A 14,979-nucleotide genomic window follows, 5' to 3' on the forward strand; every position below is an offset into this window, starting at 1 on the left:
CATATTTCTTTCCCTCCCTGGTCATCTGGCATAGGATACAGCCTGACACTTCAAGCAGCAGCACCTCCCCCTGCTCTCCCCACTGTGTTGCTGGGCGCTTAATGTTTGCCACTGTCCTAGAAGACAATGTAGAGAAGGGAACTCTCCTTTACTGAGCACCTACTATGTTCAAGGAGCTTTGTATACATGATTGCGTCTAATCCTCTCAGCCACCTTGCAAAGCTGGCACTCTCAGTGTTTATTTTCCTGAACAAGGCTCAGAGAGGCCAACTGACTTACCCAAGGTCACAGAGATCTCAAACTTAGGGCTATGCTCTTTCTATGAACTTAAATTTAGTTTTCTAACATAAACCTGTGTGTGCATGCGTGCACCTGTGTATTTTTCATTTCCCAGCACTCTTTTCTGCAAATAGTGCTTCCACTCCCTGGGGACTGAGACATACATACACACAGCCTGCAAGTCATCAACAATTTTATTTATTTATTGTACTGAAGGAGTGGGAAATAACACAGGCCTATTAAGGATTAAGCAAATTCCAAGTAAATTGCATAAATGGGATTTTGATAAAGCCCACAAAGTAATCCTAAAGCAATCAGTACGTTTCAGAACATCCTGAGAGAGCTGGGAGTTGCACACGAACAGTTGTGCTCAGTAGGATTTATACAAATTAACCAACCTCGAGTCCACTTCCTCTCCTATCCAGCCCAGACTCCTGGACCCACAAACTAAACCACAGTGCCTGAGGACAAGTGAGCCAAACAGAGACAGAGAGAGAGGGAACTTGGATTGAAACCAAGGCATTGGGAGACCTCTGCCTCTGGTTCGGAGATATCTGCATCAAGGGAACTCATTTGCCATCAAACACTTAATCATTTCATTCTTCTTCTGGTTTTATTAATATTTTGACATTAAGAAGGAAGAATCGCCACGGCGGGTGGGGAGGAGGGCCTTTTTGCTCTCTCCCTGTTGCTCCTCGATTCCCTCACTCAATGCCCACTGCAGATGTTTGGCCAGATGGCTTGGACTCCTGGCAGCAGATTCAGCCGCTGGAGAACATGGCCTTGCGTAACCTCAGCAGCGCCACTCAGCTCCAGTTTGTCCTGGGGTTGCAGTGTGACACCGATCAGTTTAATTAGTTTGATGAGGGCTGAAGGAACTGGTCCACATTCTGAGTTTGTTGCACAGAACAAACTGGTTTGCCTTGCTCCCTCCTTGATCATTCCGGCATCAGAGGGAGGACTGCTCTCCGCAACCATTCAGGGAAGGGGCTGTTAGGCCTTTCCTGTGAGACGTTGGGCGCTGTCCAGGGTACCAACATGGGCTGAAGTCCAGAAACTCGGTTCTTCAAGATGTGTTTCTAAACCATGAAAACTCAAAGCACACCAACATTTAATCTACCAGAAGGCTTAACTTTCTAGAGAAGAAACTCCTGCTCCAATCGGAGGCCGTGTTGGGCATTTCACCCGAAACACAGTCTTCAAAGTGGGGTGCACAGGAGTTCCTTTGGGGCTCGGTAATAAAATATTGGGATGTCTATTGTTTATTTCTCTTATTTCACATTTCTACTTTTTCTGCTTTATGGCACATATATACTAGGTAAATGACTATATCTGCATGGGAGGTACACTTATTTTTCTTCTGAGAGGAGCACGTGATCAGCAAAGCTTGGAAACAACAGGTGTAGAGAGATGAAGAAATCGGCATGGATTTCCGGAACTGAGGGGTCACGTGAATGGGGTGGAGGGATGGATATGAAAAGCGGTGGCTTTAGAGGTCTAGGGTCTGAGCCAAGCACTAAGCCCCCCGTAGGGGGGGAACCTCCATCCTCCCGGCTCACTGACCCTGACAAACACTGCACTCCAGGCAGAAGAGAGGCAGGCTGGGCGTGGATGCACCGTGGACAATGCTGAGCTGAGCATGGGGACAGGGAGAGTAAGGGGGAAGAATGAGTGCACTCCAATCTGGGGGGAGCTCCTGACTCACCTTTATGGCGGGCAGGTGTTTAAGAATCAAAAAGCTCTCTGGAGTAGGCACTGGGGTCCTTCTGAGACCGAGTTACCACCTTGAACTGGCGCCTGAGAAAACCTCCATAGCGCTTCTGGTTGTCCCACTTGAGCTTGGGACGGATGCGTCGCAGGAAGCCCCCATAGCGTTTATACAGGTCCTCGTGGCCCACCCTATCCCCCTCCCCCAACCCCTCCCCAGCCACCTCGGAGCTCCTCTTGGGGTATTTGCGCAAGAAGCCCCCATAGCGTTTGACCTGCTCCTTGGGGTCCTCCTCATCAGAATGCAGTGTGCCAGCTTCCAAAGTGCCATCATTCAGCTGGGTGTCCCCCATCAGCTCCGGCTCTGACCCCTCCTCCAACACACCAGAGAGACCCCTGAGCTTCTCTGCCAGGCTCCTGCGCAGAGCATTCTCCTCTGCTGGAGTGCTGAGGAGGAATCTGTTTTTCTCCAGCTCTTTCAGGTAGGGCCCTCTGTGCTTGGTCAGCTCACCATAGACCTCTTCCAAAGCTGCCTTGCTCTCTGAGTCTTCCTTACCACCAAGCCCAAGAGGAAAGGGGGTGAAGAAGGACAGAAGGCCCTGGCACCTCCCCCACTCTTTGGTGGGCAGCAGCGCAGCCTGGCATTCCAGGGAGCAAATCTGCAAAAGACCACATTAGTAACATCATCGCCATCAAAGTGTCAAAGCACGTGTACCCCCTGCCCCAGAAAATCTTCTGTCCAATGATAAAAAATCAAAATAATCTGCAACCCCTAAGCCCCAGGCTGCCCACTTTAATATTTCCAGTGGTGCATAAAGATAGGTGACTTTGTGCCCAAGCGGAAGATGAGGAAAGAGGTGTGGGAAAATGAAACGGGTTTCCCCAGGGCACAGGGCCACAGTGGCAATGCCAAAACTGGAAGTCAGGTCTTCCCATAGTGCTCTGCTGAGCTCACCTGTGTCTTCCACCTCTGACTCCAGAGGGAGTGGCTGGTTCTCCCAACCTTTCCTAGGTGTGAAAGATGCTGCAGACATGTCATAGAGCAGGACAGAAGCAATGCGGAGTGGTGGATAGAGTACATGAAGGGACATTTGTCAAATCTAGGGGACAACACTGTCTAGTGCATAGGAGGGTTGGGAGAATTCACACATGCTGCTGCTGATGATGGTGATGGTGATGATGATGATGACGACGACACTGCACAACTCTGGAACTTGGACCCGGGCCAACTAACGTCATGAGTCCTCCTGCTGAACCCCCGTTCTCTCCTGGGACCGGGGGTGGGCAGCACCTGGCAGGCTGTGCCCATTTCAGCAAAGAATGGCAGAATCGTGAATGTAATACTTTGCATCATCATTTCATGGAATCACCCCCATCTCACAGATGAGGAAACTAAGACTCAGAGAGAAGCCTCCTCCACGGTCATGGAACTAGAAAGCAGCAGAACCAAGTCTGCATTCTGCCCACCACATTCTTGGTAGCTCTGCTCCAGACTGTCTGGTGTCACAGGATGGGAACGTGGGGAAGCTTGACTCAAAGCAGAGCCAGTTAAGCTGGGCCCAGAGATGCCACGACCCAGGACAGGGGTCAAGGCTTGGATCCTATCAACCAGATCCTGGCATTGAGGCGTGGCAGAAAGAGCTCCTCCCATGGAAGTGACCAGATTTGGAGGCGCCCATCAGCCTGGTGGTAGGAAGCCCTGGAAAGTTACTCTAAGGCTGCTGACTCTCAAAGTCAGCACACCTCATGAATGATACTCCTTTTTGCCAGGCATCAGGCTCCCTGGAAACCAGAATCTCTGTCTCCGACCTGAGTCAGCCCATGCTGGTGAGGTGTGGAAAGGAAATGGGAGCTAGAAAACAGCAGTCCCTGGCTCCTGGGCTGGCCACAGGGCAGGACATGCCCTGCATTGCCCAAGACTGCCCTCTTCCCTCTGTGGGTTCCACACACACGGTCCCTTCCACACACAGCCCCCAGGGCCTGGGCAGCCAGGAGCCTTGCCTGAAACCTACCAGGGGGTTGATGGGTTTGGAACCATCCTGGGTCTTCACAGCACACAAGGAGCAGTGGGACAGGCAGTCCGCTGTGGCAGAGGGGAGCACGAGGAGGCAAGCAGCCAGCACCAGCCCCTGCCACGCCATGCTGTCTGGGTTCTTCCTTCTGGGGAGAGAGAAAGGGAAGATAATGAGATCTGAGATCGCCTACCCTGTGGGTGTGTCCTGAGCCTGCAGTCACCTCATCAACTCCTGCTGGAGCACCCAAGGCAAGCATTCCATTTCCCACTCTACAGGTGACAAAACAGAGGCCCAAAGGGGCACAGGGGTGCCCAAGGCCAAGGGTCCAGGAAAGGAGTGGACATGCATGGAGTGCCTCTGCTACGTGTAGCAGTTTTCCTACACAGTTCCCATTAAATCTGCACAACGGCTCTGTAAGTAGGTTGTGCCTTTGGACAGGTGGGGAAGCTGAGGCTCAGAGAGGGGAGTGATTGCTCACACAGCAGGGCAGCCAACAAGCCAGGACTTGACCTGAGTCAGTGACCCTTCAGAACGCACTTTGATTACCCCCCAGGCCAGAAGACACTCAGCCACCGTCTGCTTTTCTGAGTTCTCTGAGGCTTCCTGCCTTCGTCCCCCACTGCTCAGGCTGTCCCCGGGCCATCCTTTCTGCCATGTATGGCCTCTGGAATTTGCCTTTTCCACCCAGCACTTTGGTGCACTCTGGCCATAGCTCCATGTTCTCCCAGCCCTCCACCTCAGCACTTCAGCTCTGGGTTCCAGCCACATCCAGCTACTCGCAGTTACAGTGGTGAATCTACCAGGCCCTGCCTCACCTCTGGGCCTTTGCACATCCTGTTTCTTCTGCCTGAAATCCTTCCTCTCCTCTTCAGCTACCTGTCATTTAGGTCCTTGATTAGATATCACCTCATCAGGGCAGCTCTCCCTGACCCTAGGCTATACAGGAAGCTCCTCCTTTGTATTATCCAAGTAACTTGTGCCCCTCCCATCAAAACATTCCACTATTCGGTAATTAGCTGTGTGAGACTTCAGACTTGGGCTCCATGTAGGCAGGGGCTGTGTCTTGTCTGCATCCCTGTAACACCCTCTCCCTGCTCCTCAAACACGCCATGCTGGCTCCTCCCTCAGCGCCTCGGCGCTGTCTGTGCCTCCGTCTGCAGGACTCTGCCCTGAGCCTCCCGTGGATTGTTCGTTCCTGTAATCAAATGGATTCAACACCCCATTGCCAGGGTGGTGTTTGCTGAGCCCTGTATTTAATGTGCTCCGGTCTCTCTCGGGTCGCCCTGCTGTGTTGACACCACCACCTCATGCTGTCCTCTCATTTGATGTTTGTTGTGGTTTGTTAACATTTCCCCACTGAAATGTTAGCTCCGTGAGGGCGCAGACGCTATTGGTCACAGTGTCTGCTGTATCCCGGCACCTACAGCCCTGACCACACAGAGCAGGCCCGCACTAAGTACTAGGCAGATGGATTAGTGTTCACAAGAGTCTGTTAAAAGCTGTCCCTTTCACAGTTAACTTCCTATAAACTAAATATCAAGACCCAAGCCAATCAAGTGGGGGCACAAGACAGTTCTCCCACCTGGAAATGGGGAGTTCCCCCAAGACACCCACCCAGGGCGGGGCTCCCTGCTCCTCCTTGTAGCCTGACACCTCTAATGCCGCCCTCAGAGATGGCTGTCCTCCTTCCCTCTTCCCAGTGCCCCTGTCCTGCAAACTGCAGTCTGCCCCTGTGTTCAGGGATTTCGAAGCTTCCACCACGTGGCCCCAGAGTCCCACACTGCAGCCCAGGGCAGGTCTCCCTCCTCAGAGCCCACAGTAGGCTCCCGCATCAAAGCGTGCCTGGCTGTGGCCCCAGCCACCGTTTACGAAGCCCCCGCTGTGCTTCAGGCCTTGAGCTAAGCCCCGAGATCCCTGGGCTCATTCCCTCCTCCCCAGGGAAGCGGCACTTGCAGTTGGATGAATTGCCCGTCCCGCAGCAGATGGGAGCTGGGGTGCAAGGCCCTCCTGTCTGACTCCCCACACGTGTGCCCTTCATGATCGCAGATTCCGGAAAGCTGACTCTTTAACAGCCAAACCCTCCGTGAGGCCCGTTGGGCCCTGTGCACAAGCCTTTGACTCGTATACTGTCCTCAGCCCACCCACCAACTCTGAGAGATGAGCATCATTGTCCCCACTTTCTAAGTGAGAAAACCGGTGCTCAGAGAGGCTCGGTAAATCTCCTAAAGCTGCAGAGCAATTAAAGGTGAGAACTCAGGGCTGGCTGCCTCTCTTTGGCAGGGCAAGCTCTGCTCAGAGAAGAAAACGGAGGGAGGCGACCGGTGTCCATCCCGTGTCTCCCTCCGGCCCTGGAGTTTCTCTCACACTCTGCCAGCTCCTGAGCGCATCTGGGTTCCAAGCATGCGAGCTGCGCCCTTCCGTGCAGATACAAAGCAGGCAGCTCCCGTTTTCCCTGATACCAGCCGTGGCTGGACTGGCCTGTTACGAGACTAGCAGTGAGTTAACCAGCTGGGGAAGGAAGCCTACCCACCCTCTCACTCCTGGCTGCAGGCTCCCCACACAGCTGGGCCGCTGCAGGAGGAGGCCTGATTTGAGATCTCTTTGTCCTGGGAAACAACAGTGTCAGCATCCTCTCCTCTCACCCGCCAACTTTATATGTAATTCTAATAATTCTACCTGGTCTAATGGTTGGTGAGCACTCAAGACGTTCTGCGCAATTCTCAGGATGAACTAACTCCCTTCCACTCCCGGGAACCCAGGGGGGTGGGCAGTCTTGTCCTGCTTTACAGATGAACAAACGGTTAAGACCCCCGCCAAGACTGTAAGCTGGTAAGTGGCAGTCTGGCTCCAGGGCTCCCCTTCACAACCAAGGGGTACTGTCCCAGCCCCTTAATCCACCCCTCCCCAGCCTCCTGCTTCAACCTCCAGGAGTCCCTATCAGCCCCCTCCTAGCTCTCGGGCAGCCTTACTTTGCCTCCAAGACACTCTTCACACAGCAGCCAGAGGACAGTTCTGAACCGCCAGTCGGACTGCCGCCCCGCCTTGCATCCTTGGAGAGGAAGCCCGCCCTGAAGCAGGGGCCCACCGGCTTTCCCGCTGAGAAGGGCTGACATCGCCCAGGGCTCACTGCGGGCCAGGACCTGTGCCAGAGGCATCCTGATGTGAGAGGGCTTTACAACAACGCCATGAGACTGGGGCTAACCGTCTCCCCACTCTACAGAGGAGGGAATGCAGGCACAGCACGTTTATGCCGTCTGTCCAGGCCCCCCCAGCCCCCCGCAAATGCACAGCACTGACCCAGGCCTGACCACACCACCTGCAATCCCAAACAAGCGCCCTGTCTTCCAAGCTTTGCACACATGGTTCCCTCCGCATGGAACTCCTTTCTTACCCTGCCATCCACTCCCAGCGCCCTCTGACCTGGCTGACTCTCTCTTGTTCTTCAAAACTCAGCCTCGGGTGCCCCCTTCAGGAGTCCATCTGGATTAGGTTTCCCCTCAGAGCTCCTGCAGTCACCTGTGCTGGCTCTACCACATAATTGCCTTTCTTTCCCAAGAAAAGGGAGCAGAAATTGGGGGTCGCATAGGGTCGAGGGGGCTGAAGCCTCTGGCTTCCTCCTCCCAGCCCAGCACAGGGTCCGGAGGTGCGAACCAGCCACCTGCAGGACGAACTCAGCAGGTGGGCAGAGGGTGTTCTGATTCACAAAGGGATTGTTTTTTAAATCGCTGCCAATGTTTTAAAATTGGCAGATTTTTACATTTTAAAAGGCTCCATTTCCAACTTGTCTTAAAAAAATCAAAAGCCTTGGAGACATCAGAGCTGCATTCTGAGCTGGCAACAGTCACAGAGGGGGCACAGGCAGCATCGTCACCACTGTCCCCACGCTGTGGCCTCCCTCGTGTCTGTCCCTGTTCAGCACCCGACAGACTTTTGAGTTGCAACCCCCAGAGTGCCTAACACGTCTAACAGCTTGGAGAAGCCGCTCAGGGTGGGAGGGGCGAGCCAGTGAGAAAGGAGAGGGGCGGCCTCTGATGTCGTCCTGACCCAGAAGCAGGACCGCCGCATGTAATGTGGGTTCAGGTGCCAGCCCGCCGCTCGCCACCGGCGGGGAGAGGCACCTCGCTCTGCCATGCCTTGCTTTTCGCTACTCCAAACCGCAACTAACAGTAACACTTCGGAGGGTTGGCATAGGGGTTAAATAAGCGATCGTGTAGTGTCTAGCACATAGTAGGTGAGTTACCACTTTCCACGCGTTATTCTAATCCTCACAATAACCCAGGAGTGAGTGTCTTTATACCCAACAAAAAGTGGGCAAGACTGAGGCTCAGGAAGAAGTTCACTCGGCTTGGAAAGGCCAGAGCCGGGCTTCCTGACCAGATCTCTCTGGGTTAAAAGGTGCCTCTAATAGAGACACATCTGCCCTGAGTTTCCTGAGAAACCCTGTTTCCATCCTTTCGTGAAATAAACAAGTTGCTGAGCAATGTCAGATGGGTCCTGGGGGAGTCTTTTCTCCTTTCCTGCAGGGATTTGCTTCAAATTCCGACATCAGAGGTAGCCCTGCCTGCTTGTCATCTCTGATTTGGGAAGAGCTGAGGAGAAAAGGAACGTGACCATTCAACGGTATCAGAGGTAGAAAGCAAACCCCTGGGTGAGCTCAAGGGGTGGCAGCAGGCCCGCAGACCCCACGGGAGAGCTTGCGTGGCCCATGGCTAAGGAGGGCCTCCTAACAGCCCTTCCAGAGAAAAAGCTCCCTACTTCCGAGTTTCGGAAGCATTTCCTTAGCTACTGCCTCAAGGCACCTTGTAACAAACAGCCCAGTGAGGGAAGCATGGGCTGGTGGAGGAAGAGGGGGACTCTCTAAGGAGAAAGAAAATTTTGGACTCGCCCATCTCCTTAATCACATGACCGAACTCCTTTCAATGAGCCTCTCTCATCCCATCGTTTCTACATCCCACTCCCTTTGTGGCCGTATTGCAATGGCCGCCAGCAGCTCGAAAGTACAGCTCTGTGTTGGAACAGGCTCTGTGAGGCCCAGTCTGCCCCAAATACTTCCTGTCTGGCCCTTGACAGAAAAAGTTTGCTGACCCTCGCCTTCACTAATTTTATAACCATTTTATCATTTTAATTATTCCAATAGTTTGAAAGCTGATTTTCTTGGGGAAGTCTGAGGGGAATCACTCAGTATTCTCATCTGTAAATGGGGTATCACCTTCCTCCCATGTCTCCATAAGGACCAACTAAGACAGCACCGTTTATAGGGCCCGCACATAGTAGGCCTCCCCCCCTCTCCCTGCCCAGGGCCCAGAGTTCCTTGAAAGGGAAGAGAGCTCTTGCCCTATTACCTCCTCTTGATGATGTTTCTATATTGCATTCAGAGGGTTTGGGGGAATAGCAAGCGTTTTTATTTAAAAAGCCAGCGTGGAATAATAATGGCTTGATTTAACATCGCAATTATCTCTCCAAGCACTTTATCGCATATTATCATCCCTATTTGATAGAAGAGGAAATGGGGAAAGGTAAAAATGAAATCGCTTGTTTAAGGTCACGTCATGAGTCAGGAGGGAAATGCAGACGGAGTGGAGCCTCCCACACCTGGGCGTGACAACCTCGGAGACGCGCCCTCTCAGTGACCCTCCAGCCAGCGAATCACAGCAGCCAGTCTGCACTGCGCCGTGCTGCTGCTTTGTGCCCAGCCCAGGGCCCCCCGTGGAGCCGCTGGGGCAGGGGCTATGATTACAGTCTCAGCTTCCAGGGCGGAGGGGCCAGTGAAAACCAAGTGACAGAGCGCCTCCAGGGTCTCGAGCCCAGGCACGGCAGAGTTGGACTTCCCCCGGCCTACAGAGCTTTCACTGCTTAGGGCACAGCTACGGGCCAAACTCATTGCTCTGCATTTTACCTCAATTACTGCATTTTAACCCGCAGGGGAATCCAGCAGCCTGGGCATTCGGAGCCCCATGTTCTAGATGGGGTAACAGAGACTCAGGAAAGTGCAAAGACTGGGTCAAGGCCAACAGGCAAAGGCATAGTAGAAGCAGGCTTAAAGCCGGTCTGTGACTCCACTCCACAAACCGTTAAATGTCCACCAAATCTCCCCACCAAACTATCTTATTCCTGAAGATAAGACTATTTCAGGAGTTTTATACCACTCAGAAATACATGAAGTTCATCTCTGTGGGTCTCCAGTGGCCTGGCAAAGAGACACCCCCCAAAATAGAGCGCAGTGCTTTTGTTAGGCCTTTAGCGTCCTTAACACAGAATGGATGATGAATTTAGGAGGAAAGGAGAGTGAAGCCACCATGTAGTCCAGCAGGAGCTAACACACAGGACACGGGATGAGGGCTCAGGCCGAGGGCCAGCCAACTCTCTCCGGCCCTTTGTTGTCCAGAAACCAGAGTGAAAGGCAGCCCTGCAGCTGATGGTCACAGCGGGGCTGTTAACTGCCTTTTCCAAAGAATGTATTTCAAAAGCAGGATTCACATGGTACACCCGCCCTTTGTTACTTGATGCAATTAAGGGACAGGGAGAAAGGAAAGGGGGGTGGACCAGAGAGAGAGATGGCAGTGAGGAGACACTGGGCAGGGGGAGGGAAGAGACCAAAGAGAGCGGCGGAGATGGGACTTGCATACACAGAGAGAGATGATGCCTAGAAAATCAGAGAGTGAGATGATAAACCATGTGGGGAAGAATAAGGATGAGAAATGGAGATGGAGCGAGGGTGAATGGGAACAGATGAAGAAAGTATAAGGAGAAGGAAGAGGAGAGGGAAAGAGGAGAGAAGGGAACAAAAAGAGAGAGAGAAGGAAGGAAAGGAAGTGGCCTTTGAGTCAGGAGGTTGACCTACTATGTGAATCACAAATACCAGGTGTCTCCTCCTGCCGGTGGACCAGAGACCCAATCACATAACAACTGCTTCGTAAACTCACATCAGGTTAAACTGGACTGCCCAGTAATAGGTCGAGGAGCCAAATGACGGTGGAGAAATTGTCCCTTAATGAATGTGCCTGCAGCTTGCAGCTGACCACTCTGGCCAGCAGGGACAAGCCCCCAAGCCAAGGGATGTGCCTTGTGGACCTAGGCCATTCACCCCGCTCTTACCAGGGTCATCATCTGGACCCAGAGTGGGAGGGATTAATGAGGTCCAACTTCCAAGGACCCAGGGACAGTTCTCAATCTCTTGGGCCCGATCCTGGGCTGACCTGGATGTCACCAGTACGGTTTACTGCCCACCCCAATGGCCAGCTCTGTGTAACTGAAATCGTTTCAGGCCTTTGTCAAACCCAGTAAACTTAAGCAACATTTGTGGGCTGAGATGAGAGAAAATGATGAGAGAAATCTGCTAGCTGGCCGCACTTTCTCAGACACGTGCTGAAATCCAACCATCAGCTATTGATCCCACTCAGATTGATGGAAGACATCTAATAAATACACCGATTGTGTGAGAATGACCCAGGGGGCTTGGCAGTGGGCGGGGGAGTCAGGGAGGATCGATCCAATGGAGAAATGAAGTCTTCCATTGTGTGCGGAGAATGGGCTGGGGAGGGGAGAGCCCCGCAGACAGACAGAGTAGGCGTTAGATCCTGTTTTCTGGCCGCTGCGCACAGTGTGACGCAGCGCAAGGATCCAGGATTGGAACACGCTGGGGAGGCGGGGAGGGACCCAACTCTGCCACTTGGAGCAGTGAGACGTGAGCAGTTGTGCTAGCATTTACCGAGTACCTAGTGAGTGGCAGGCATAGTTCAGTGTCCCATGAGAGTCTCACACTAACCCCAGGAGGTGAAGCTTATGATTATCCTTATTGTACAGGTGAAGAAGTTAATGCTCAGAAAGGCACAGTCACTGTCCCCAGGGCACACAGCAAACAAGTGGTGGGATTTGAACCCAGCACTGTCTTGGGTTTGGTGAGACACATTTAGATGCTCTGTAGAGTTACCTCAAGACCTAATGCCTTTCCACGTGTTTTAAGGAAACTGCAAATTTCTCACAACGGCCCCAGGGCGGGTCCCTCTCCCCGCTCTGCTAAAATGTGCTGGGTCCCTCGGGAAGCACTGCCACATCCCACTCCCAGTTGCCAGCGGATCCCGGGATTTGCCTGTCACCGTCACACCTCTAGCTCACCTGGAGCGAAGCAGTGGGCTTGAGATCCCTTCATCAAGAGCAAACCTCCCCCAGGCAGCGTAACTCACCTGCTTGGGCTGCTGCAACAGCTCCCCACGCAGATCTCAAAACCTGGAGATAAATGACCTGCAAAAATAGAACAAAAGGCAATAAGAGTTAGGATTGGGGTGGGGGGGAGGTGAGGAGAAAGGGTTGGCAGGTTCAATGGGGAGAGGGAAGGCAGGCGGGGATGAAAAGAGAAGGATTCACATTCTGAAACACTTTACACTGGATCTTGGCTGGAATGCCTGTCAAATTAGAAAGACAAGCCTTGTGTATTTTACCAACCCTTGTAAGAAAGATGGTAATGAGGACTTCGATCCGTGGGAGGGGAACTGAAATCAGATCCAATAATGGGAAGAGCTTGTTTTTCCCTCAGGAAGCTTGGAGGCTTAATTAAGGAATATTTGTAAAGATTCTGCATAAAAGATACCCAGGAAAAAGTAGCAGGTCTTAGAAATTCCTATTCAACCTCAGAGTCTTCAGCAGGCTTTATTTTTTTCTTCTGAAACTCATCAGCTTTTTTGCTAGAGTCAAACTTTGAGATTCTATAATACTTTCTTTGAATGTGGGCATCCTTACCAGGGAGCAAATTGCTTTCCCATCAGAGGTCTTTCCTGCCCAACTTAGACTCCCTGGGCTGTAATGTACATGAAAGCAACAAGTCCTTTCAAAGTGGAATTGACATGAAAACCCTACTAAGGCTGGCTCTCCTGGCATGTTGTCACTCTCCTTCCCCCTTTCTGCTCAGCAAAACAGCTCCAAACTTCATGTCTGGGTGGAATTGTCAAGGGAAACCACTCAAGCCAGTACTCTGTCAGCAATTAAACACCGTCCAAAAAGAATGAAAAGGCTGAACTTGGTTGTACATTGATATACATGATTCACGGTAAATGCCAGAGCCCCGAATCTCATTACTGTCCCCAAGCCCGTGTTCTCCAAGTCCAGAGAGAATCACTGACCTTTAAAATCACTCTGATGAGCTAAAATTCTCTCTTCTCCCATCCAGGGCAACATCCCATTCTTCACGGGAACTGCTGGGAGGAGGATTATAGGACCAAGAAGACCCAGAGCTAAAACAGAGTGGTGGTCCCCCTGGGAGAGAGCAACCCACCTGTTTCAGCTGGGGCTGAACAGACAGGGAAATTCCAAAGAGCAGCCTGTTTCCCACTGCTCTGTCTTTTGTAAACTGTCCTCCTAACTGTAGCTACGTCTGCCAGATAATTAGACCCAAACCCGAAATCCCCCGGCCCGAGCTCCCACCACATCCAGGTCCAGAGGACCAGGCAAAACAAAACCAAGAGAGATTCCAGTGTTCCTCTGGCTGTTACCTGTGCTCTTCTTTGTCCCTGGACAGCTTCTGCCTGAGCAGGTCGGAGGGTGGTGGCAGGTGGCCCGTCCAAGCTTCAAGGGCCACCCCGACTCCGGCTTGGAAGAAGGTACCAAAGAGGCAGCTGTGAGCACCACCAAAGCCCCTTGGAATGGCAGTTCTGGTGCCTCATCCCCCTTTTATGGATGAGAGCCTCCCCCTGTCGCTCAGCCCTTGCCGAGCACAAGCTGCTCGGGAGCCAATGGGGAGGTAGCTCTGAGCAGTCAGAGGCGCAGACCCCAGGGCCCTTCAACTAGAACTCCCTGGGCCCAACACAATAGGCTTCGTGACAGGGGATGTGGAGGAGGAAGCAGCCGCGCTGGGAGCGGGGTGGATTCTGGGTGTAGTGCTGTTTGTCACTTGAAATCCGGCCACTTCAGTCTTTGATGCATTTCCAGGAGAGTTTCAGAGGAAAAAGAGAGAGCGAGGAGAGGGAGAGAGAGAGGTAGGGGAGGACAGAGACAGAGTTAGAGAAAGACAGACTCTGAAAGACAGTCAGAGAAAGACAGAGAGGTATAGAGACAGACGGAGCCACAGAGAGATTGAGAGAGGGAAGGAGTGTCAGATGGATGTAGAGACAGATGGAGACAGACAGAGAGTCAGAGAAACAGAAAGCAAAACAGAAAGATTCAGGGAGAATCAGAGAGACACGGAAAGTATCCAGCGTGTCAGAGATGAGGATGCCCAAGAGACAGAAACAGAGAATCCAAGGGAGAGAGAGAAGGAAACGAAGAAAAAAGACAGTCGGACTCAGAACCCACACAAACAGAGAGACAGACCTACGCTGAGACAGAGACAGGGAGAGTCCAGGAAAATGGGAAGATGCGAAGGAGAAGCAGCCGCCGAAGCCAGGGGTGGGGAGGCGTGCATCACCCGTGGGGTGCGCGGTGGCAACTCTGTGTGTGGCTGGGGCACGTGTGTGCTGGAATGGTTTTGAGCATACATTTGCCGCAACCGACTGTTGATGTCGGTACAAGCCTGAGCCGGTGCCAGGCACAAGCAGCCCTGGCAGAAGTACAGCCTTTCCCTGGCAGCCAGGAGCTGCAACCGACTTTTCTCTGGCGGCAACATAAAACGAGTATTGTGAAATCCCCCTCAAAATATGGGCGGTGGGGTGTCTTCACAGGCACCCCAGGTGGGGGCAGGCCCACCTCGTGTGTCCCCTCAGCCTGGGCCAGCAGCAGCTTGAAGGCTGCACTCTTCTTGGCTGCAGATACCTTCCAGGTTGTAGGGGGGTCTTGGGGTTTGGAAGAGCCTGTGGGGGTCTCTGCTTACTCGGCAGCAGACAAGCGCTTTAGTGGTGGGAGGCATGGCCGTTTCAGAAGTCTGGCACGGGCCGCCCACGTGGTGGGCACTTCTGTTGCACCAGGCAATTAGTCAAAGTTGTCAGGTTCAAACCTCCTGACCTGGCCAGGTAGTGAGTATTATGCTCACCTTGCAGATGAGAAAAAAGAG

General features: G+C 52.7%; 1 protein-coding gene across 2 annotated transcripts; it reads right to left on the minus strand.

Annotated features, from left to right (window-relative positions):
* Positions 1–464: 464 nt before the first annotated feature.
* On the minus strand, positions 465–13,739 carry PDYN (prodynorphin). Of its 2 annotated transcripts, XM_045194741.3 has the most exons (5): positions 13,487–13,739; positions 13,118–13,250; positions 12,185–12,242; positions 3,999–4,146; positions 465–2,645 (listed from the first exon to the last, which is right to left on the minus strand). In XM_045194741.3, exons 2-5 carry the CDS (start codon positions 13,170–13,172, stop codon positions 2,004–2,006), a joined length of 903 nt encoding a protein of 300 aa, XP_045050676.2. In that variant the 5' UTR covers positions 13,173–13,250; positions 13,487–13,739; the 3' UTR covers positions 465–2,003. The 2 variants fall into 2 exon arrangements, with proteins under 2 accessions (XP_045050676.2, XP_024414929.2); XM_024559161.4 differs by lacking the exon at positions 13,118–13,250.
* Between the last annotated feature and the right edge of the window lie 1,240 nt (positions 13,740–14,979).

This window comes from Desmodus rotundus, chromosome 6 (genome assembly GCF_022682495.2).
Source record: "Desmodus rotundus isolate HL8 chromosome 6, HLdesRot8A.1, whole genome shotgun sequence".
NCBI lineage: Eukaryota > Metazoa > Chordata > Mammalia > Chiroptera > Phyllostomidae > Desmodus > Desmodus rotundus.